Genomic DNA, 8,085 nt, shown 5'->3' with positions numbered 1-8,085 from the left:
GCCTGTTGCGGGCTGCATCCTATTTTTTTGTTGGCAAAATTCTTGTGATTCACATTTTCTGTCTACAGTGGCCGTGCCTCCTCTATTGCAATTATCCTTCTAGGGTCCGTTTACTACACGTGGGTGAAACACGTCGAATCTCAGCAAAATTCCAAGTACGACCGAGTTGCGCTGGAAGATGTAGAAGCTGGAAAGGAGTTTAGCTCAAAACCTGAGTGAGAGTATGGATTACCCGCGCACGGAGCGAACGCACATGGACGCTGATGAAATTGGACCTCACCTCAGGACAGGACATCTAATTACGAGTCGTGATACCCTGAGTATTTATTTGATTCAAAGCAGATAATGTCATAGAGGAGAGCGATACATGGATTGTTACAGCGATAAAAAGTATGCAGGACGATTGTGGTCTTCGAGCAAGATAAATTCACGTCTGAGTCGAGCAGACATCAGCTTACCTCGTGAGGGGGGACTCGGAAGCGTCCCGATGTCACAACTTTGCTCCTTCCTTTCGTTTGCGTTCCTCTTCTCTCTTCCGTCTCGCCAATAGGGCTTTACCAGCACGACTCGTAGTCTCTCGCCCGAGAGCCCCAGAAACCCACTCCCCGATTTCTGCGAGTCGAACTAGGTCAACGGGACCTACGTCCCATCGGCTTTGCACCGTCTTGGCAGGCTCCCCATTACCTACAATATATTATGTGATCAGCTCACACAAGGAGAAACATGCATAGAGGGATGCTTCACCGTATGGTTCACCAATATTGCCGAATAACCTATCTCCAGTAAGAGCGTAGACGACATCTTCCGTTGCAACATTACCCGTGGCGCCAGGACTATACGGGCACCCTCCAAGGCCACCAACGGACGCATCGAATGTTCGCAACCCGAAGTTAAGAGCAGTCATAATATTGGCAGTCGCTGTACCATTCGTATCGTGGAACTACACAGTCCAAAAGAATATTGAATCAACCATAAGATAAGATACAAGCAAGTGAATCTTACATGTCCAGCAAGGATCCCTACGTCTATTTCTTTCGCAACCTCCTCAAGCATCCCACGGATGCTAGCGGACGTCCCTGCACCTGTCGTATCTCCCAAACTCACCTCGTAGCATCCCATCTGTACGAGCTCCTTCGAAACATCCCTAACCCGCCTCGGATCCACGCGTCCAGAAAAGGGACATGTGACGACTACTGAAACATACCCTCGCACCTTCAACCCAGCATCAAGAGCTCTGCGCGCAACTGGCGCAAGACGTTCGAGAGAACCTGAAACAGAGACGTTGGTATTTGCGAGAGAGAACACATCTGTCGCAGATGTGAAGATTGCGATTTCGGTGACTGGAGGTGGGGGCTTTGCGTGTGAGTTTGGAGAAGTGCTAGAGGAGAGTATGTCTAGTAGGTCGTCCAACCCCTTCTGATTTGGAACGAGCACCGAGTAACCGGTTTTCGGGAAACTGTCTATGAGAGATAAGACCTCTGCCGTGCCTGCCATCTGCGTGCCACGTCTGCATATCAGTACGAGTGTTGGAGTACTGGTAGAGACGTGCCTGAGGCACCCATTTTGGGCTCACGAAGCTGCCGGCTTCGATGTTGCGCATCCCTGCGATAGCGAGTTTATTGATGAGTTCTGCTTTGATGGGAGGTGGAATTGGCTTTGGTTCATTCTGGAGACCGTCGCGAGGCCCGACTTCGACTATCTTTACGAAGTTGGGATTGGTTGAGCTGGCGGTGCTTAGTATGGGCTGTGAGGTGGAGAAGGACTTGTGGGATGTCTTGAGGGTTGAGCGCAGGATTCGAGTGCATGAAGAGGTGACGGATGGATAACTAAGCATCGTTCAAAGTTGTAGAAAGTTGAGGCGAATAGCAACTACATAACCGGTACCTTCTCAGGAGGGGAACCATTTGCCGAATATTGATTGCTGCCGGATTGTTAGCCAGGCTAAAATATGATGTGCCTATTCTACCTAAAGGCCAATCGTCTCAAGTACCGAACTCATTGAGAGAGATAGTAAATATGAAATGGCATTGACGGGATCGTGACTCGAAAGACATCGTAGTCAAGAGGTAGTAGTATAATACTCACCCGACTGAACAGTACATGCTAATGCATGGTTACTGAATCTGCATGTACAGTGGACTTACCGTCACAGTATGACTTTGCATTCATCTAGTCCGATTCGCTGGCAAGGAGAACAATGGTATTATCTTACCGCCCACATGGTGCCAATCGGAAAGATAAGAGGGCGAATTTGCTGCCTACGAACATACAGGACATCGAGGCCTGACATGATAATACGATTCAGCATACTAGGCTCACGACCAGGGACTCCGGGAGACTCGGGATATTCGTCAAGTCGTCACGTGCTACAACTTGAACCCAGGTCCCACATATACTTAGCCTAATACCTGCCGTCATCATATTTTGCTCGGTCCGCGCTCCTTCGATCAGTCTGCCCCCTTACACTTGAAGCAGCGTTGGCAAGGAGCAGCAATCAGTCCGGGTATGTGGCATGATAGAATGATAGCATCATGTTAGAAACGCAGCCCATCAGATGCGCCGGCTTGTGTGGCATGCTAAGCAGCAGCGATGACCCCCGGGACTTCGTGATGCATCAGTATGATCAACTATACTTCCGCCAAATGACTTTACTTCTCCCAAATGGCCTTAGACTTTCAATTACCACCGTTTCCACTGGCACAGATACAGCACTAGCCGCTAACAATACTATTTGGAGTCTCGCGAATCACGCACAGATACGTGAGATAAACGAGCAATTGACATTCAGTACCAATGATGATTCATGAAGAACGAGTGTCTTCTATGTCTGTATGGCTACGGATGACCGCTTGGGGCTGCTTGACCCTAATTCTCAGATAATCAACAATTAGTATATCGCGTGGGTATCAATGTATGTACCTTCATCCACACTGACGACACTGTCTTTTCCATAATAGAGTTACATTCTTGTCGGCAGGAGAAAAATTTGCCCCCCGAGACTCTGTTAATGTGTCGTGCTCCACGTCACCAATCACTCGGTCAATCCGTCGTTGGAAACAAATTCGTAGTGTGATCAAGTTGTTCTAACCCATACTTACAGGAGGTTGTTATGGTAAACCAGCCAGGACATCTAGGAATCGAATTGTGATTGCCGGCGAGAGTTTCTCGTGATATAGGTTCGATCTTGTAACTTTACTGTTGCCCCTGTTCCTTCATCGTCCTTGAACGGCGGTTTATTTGTTCGACAGGACAAGAATATGCCGTCTTTCATCGCGCTGAATCCGTCATCACCATCTCTATCCATCTTCGAGGAGAAAAAATTACCCAGCCAGTTGTTATCAATGCCGACGGCAGAGCCGTATCTTTCTGCTGTTCAACAAGCAGACACTCGTGCACGCAGTCACGATAACTCCTCTGTAGCATCAACCCCTGCACTTTCCCCCTCGCCTTCCATCACAGCTTCCTCCGAGGACAACGCCCTCAGCGAGGACGATGAAAACAACTTCCTTGTATACCCCCTTACACCGCCTACCTCCGAGCAGGTCTTCACTACCGCTCACACAGAGTTTGGTCACTGTACGAATGAGGCATATCGTTGCGTCTCTAAGCATGACTACACGAAGCCTTTCGAGGAGCAAGCTATCGAGGAGCCCCCATACTATATTTTCCTTGCCACACACATAAGCTTTTTCATTCTTCACTTGTTAGGTCATATGCGCGACTTCTTTGGAAAGCGGTTTGCGAAGTCTTATTTCGCCCACCTTATGCCCCAGAATGTATGTGCCATAGTTTTGTCCTCCTTGAACTTGTTCATCAGATTTTGTTCCATGTGCAGGGTTACGCGCCGCTGAACACAAATTTTGATTCGTTCTACACTCGGCGGCTCAGGGGTCGTATGACTGACTGCCTGTGCCAGCCTGTTACGGGTGTTCCTGGCCGCACTATTGTTATCCTCGGCCGTCACTCCACAGATAATAACTACACTCAGATCTTCACTGGTGGCAAGACGCGTGCGCTGAATATCTCATCGTATAACTACCTTGGCTTCTCCCAGAGCCGTGGCGGCTGTTCAAATGCAGTCAAGGAAAGCATACGCCGATGTGGCGTCTCCACCTGTGGCACACGTCTAGAGAGTGGGAGCTCCGAGCTCCATGCATCTGCTGAAGCCCTTGTTGCGCGTTTTGTCGGCATGGAAGATGCGTTGATCAGCTCTATGGGATTCGCCACCAACTCCACTTTCATCCCTGCACTGGTGGGAAAAGGGTCCTTGATCATCTCAGACGAGCTGAACCACGCTAGTATTCGCATCGGTGCACGACAGAGTGGTGCACACGTCCGGGTATTCAAGCACAATGATATGTCAAGCCTCGAGTCCCTGCTGCGTGAGGTAATAAGTCAGGGTCAGCCCAAGACGCATCGTGCGTGGAAGAAGGTCTTGGTCATCGTCGAGGGTTTGTACTCCATGGAAGGCACGGTCGTGAACCTGCCTAAGATTGTCGAGCTAAAACAGATCTATAAGGTCCGTCTTGCAATAACAGTTATTTGTCACGATGTTTAATCTTCTGTATAAGTTCTACCTTTACATCGACGAGGCGCACTCGATCGGTGCGCTTGGTCCTCATGGACGAGGTGTAACGGACTACTTCGACATCCCTCCTAGTTCGATTGATGTCTTAATGGGCACTTTCACCAAGTCCTTTGGTGCTGCTGGTGGATACATCGCAGGGCAGAAAACCCTTATTGATTGTCTCCGATTGCGCGGTCACTCCGGCCCATATGCAGAAGCGATTTCACCCCCCGTGCTCGCCCAGATTATTGCCTCGATGGCCAGTATCATGGGTGTTGCTTTTGCACCACAACCAACCAATTCCAAGCTTTCCCTCAACCCTGTGGGCTCGATCGTCATGCCGAGAGACAATGCAAAAGAGCTTTTAGGTATGGTACCTGTAAGCGGCCTGCCGATGTGGATGAACCTTCCTCCGGCTCTTGCAGACGGATCTGAAGCTTGCATGCGTATTCGCCGTCTTGCCTTCAACTCCCGTTATCTGCACGCGGGCCTCAAGAAACTCGGTTTCATCATCTATGGACATTCATTCAGTCCGATTGTTCCCCTGCTCATCTTCAACCCTGGAAAATTGCCCGTGTTCGTGCGTATGATGCGTGCGCGCCCCATACCAATCGTTGTCGTTGTCGTAACGTACCCCGCCACTCCGTTTGAGACGGCCCGTGCGCGGTTCTGCCCTAGCGCGTCGCACACAAAGGAGGATATTGATACAGTGCTGCGGGCATGCGACGAGGTGGGTGGCATTCTGGACTTGAAACATGGTTCGGGCGAGCGGTGGGGGATCGATATGGTCTGTGAGCGTGCTGTGGAGCTTGTGCACTCTGTGTGAATGTTTGAACGCCTGCGTGATTGTCTCTCCTAATGCCACCTTGATCCACCTACCTAATGGGCCCATCTATCCATATTTCACATGAATGATTTAATTTAAAGGACGGAATCAAGTGCGGCATTTTTCCCGCGCTGGTCCTCTTGGCAGGGCCCTACAGTCTTGTAGTAGGTACTCTCCAACTGGGTTTACTCCAAACGGCTCATAAAAAAGTTTACCTCCATGGAGAGAAATCGGGGCGAAGGGCATGGTCATCACTACACATTTATTGTTGCGCTGACGATGTCACCTCGGTCTCACACCCTGCGCAGTGTTTGAAAATTCATCATTATCTGTGCCCGCATAATCAGCGTTTTGTGTCACCTTCACAAAGTCATTCTTGAGCACTTCGAGATCTCTGAGAAGCAGCGGCTTAGCGGGGTTCCCTGACATCAAGACAATATTTGACGAGGTTGCATGAGCAATGGCTCGCAATGAAGATGATGACTTGGTCCTGGAGCACTGCCGCTTGCGAGTCGTACACGGCGGTGTTAGCGACTGCAGGTTCCCATTCTGTGATAGGTCTTTCATTGCCTGAAACCTAAGGCCTGAGGTCTGGGCTGACCGTGAGCATTAGGAAGGCGCTTGTATCGCTCCAAGATCTTGTAAGCCAGGTTGGGATTCATGCACTCGAGGTAGCTTGACCCCGCGGCTTCAACTTGTTCTTGGACAATTCCAAGTCTTGGATCAACCTGATGATAACATCGACTCTCCTGTACTGATTGCTGTAGTACCATCATGATGACATCGTGATTATCGAGAGCCACTGGCAAAACTTCAAGTTGAGTGACTTGCTGACCACCGTGACTGATGCCGTACTTACTAGCCAAGAAGCTAGTTGCTCTCGCTCTATCATTCGTGAATCGTGACCGCCTTCGAGTTCACGCATGCACAAGTCTTTGTCAGAACGATCACATTGTTTTTTTTCAATCTTTCAAACACCGTTGTTCGATGCGAACAGATGCGGGCTCTGAGATTCTTCTTCTTCCGTCCGAGCAAGCTTCAGCAGAGACGATATCTTGCTCAGCAAGGAAAGTAAGCACCGCCTAGCCAATGTATCTAGCAATGGTCCGACAGCTGAAGAACTTTTCAGACGTCTCGTAAGTCCTTTATCATTTTTGAGGAAGACCAAGCAAAAATGCAGGAGATCTCGGAGCGCGAAATTGAACGACGTTGGATGTATTGGGAAAATACTCTTTGATGTCGCATAAGTCCCCCATTCGACGGTCCGCGGAGCATGATACGACTACTGATGTTAGGCCGTGCGGGCCAATGTAGAATGCAATACATTGGGATGTGGTACTAACCATGCATGGTACTACATCCTGATGTGTTGCATGCATGAGTGGATATCCAGATGAATGTCAGATATGTGCCAAACAGAGAAATCTAGGGGGTCCAGGGTTGTCCCTAGTTGCCCAGAGCCAGATCTGGGAGGGCCGTGCTATGACAATGTACATGTTAAGACAAGCCTACTAGGCATCTAGGATAGCCTACGAACAGACGTTATCGTTGTTGCCAGGAAGTGGCCTATTTATATTGCCTAAATGAAACGGACATTTCCGAATCGGAGGGACAATACCAGCGATTGGCGGCTTTCCCCGTCCGGAACGCCTGTAGCAGCTTACAGTGAACTCATTGCATGAATCCAGGCGAGTCTATCCAAGCTTAGGTCTACGAGTAGGTGTTGGCAAGTCATTGGTACTCACTTAACCGATATGACGATATAAGTTGAACTACCAATCTTGTTTGGCCGTGGTATAATCAGATTCTATGGCCGAAAAACTCGATCTTATGAGGACCCTCTTAACATTGCCCAACCACACCCTTTGAAATGCTTAAAAGATGAGAGTCAAATTTTTATCGGCCTGTACAAACAAAACATTGCCTGTTTCTGAAAAGGTGTAAGTACTGTCATGAAATATGATGCTTCATATTGTGTCGTTGTACAAGCAAACGTGGTGGCAACTCGGTCATCAATGTGGTACCTCACCGAAATCGAATGATATGTGCAATGATCCATGAATGCTCCGCTTGAATGTCAGCCAGCGGGGAGTGACAAATAAATAAATGCCAAGCAAACACCATGTAGGCGTTCACACAGAGTGCGCAAGCTCCACTGCGCGCTCACAGACCTCATCAATTCCCCACCGCTCACATGAACCGTGTTTCATGTCCAGAATTCCGCCCACCTCGTCGCACGCGCGCAACACGATATCAATATCCTCCTTCGTATGCGATGCGCTAGGACAAAGCCGCACACGACCCGTCTCAAACGAAGTGGCGGGGTATGTTACGACAACGACAACAATCGGTATGGGGCGCGCACGCATCATACGCACGAATACGGGCAATTTCCCCGGGTTAAAGATAAGCAGAGGAACAATCGGGCTGGAGGCATGTCCGTAGACGATAAAGCCGAGTTTTTTGAGGCCCGCGTGGAGATAGCGGCAGTTGAAGGCAAGGCGGCGCATACGCACGCGAGCTTCAGATCCGTCCGCGAGAGACGGACAAAGGTTTATCCACGTTGGCAGCATGCTTGCAGGCGCCATTCCTGAGAGCTCCTCTGCACTTTCGTTCGGCACGATGATTGAGCTATCAAGGCTGGGGGAAAGAGTGGGATTTGGTGGGTTGTGGTACTGGGCGACGCCCATAA

At 49.5% G+C, this 8,085-nt stretch overlaps 1 protein-coding gene across 1 annotated transcript; it reads right to left on the bottom strand.

Moving 5' to 3' along the window:
- Positions 1 to 294: 294 nt before the first annotated feature.
- Positions 295 to 940, bottom strand: BJ212DRAFT_1419517 (uncharacterized protein). The gene is made up of 3 exons (XM_041337612.1): positions 745 to 940; positions 459 to 684; positions 295 to 410 (listed from the first exon to the last, which is right to left on the bottom strand). Exons 1-2 carry the CDS (start codon positions 902 to 904, stop codon positions 491 to 493), a joined length of 354 nt encoding a protein of 117 aa, XP_041184803.1. The 5' UTR covers positions 905 to 940; the 3' UTR covers positions 295 to 410; positions 459 to 490.
- Positions 941 to 8,085: the final 7,145 nt, after the last annotated feature.

Source organism: Suillus subaureus (assembly GCF_016647635.1).
Source record: "Suillus subaureus strain MN1 chromosome Unknown BJ212scaffold_599, whole genome shotgun sequence".
Taxonomy (NCBI): Eukaryota; Fungi; Basidiomycota; class Agaricomycetes; order Boletales; family Suillaceae; genus Suillus; species Suillus subaureus.
Note: the sequence above shows the minus strand (reverse complement) of the source record. Positions and strands in the feature narration are given on the sequence as shown.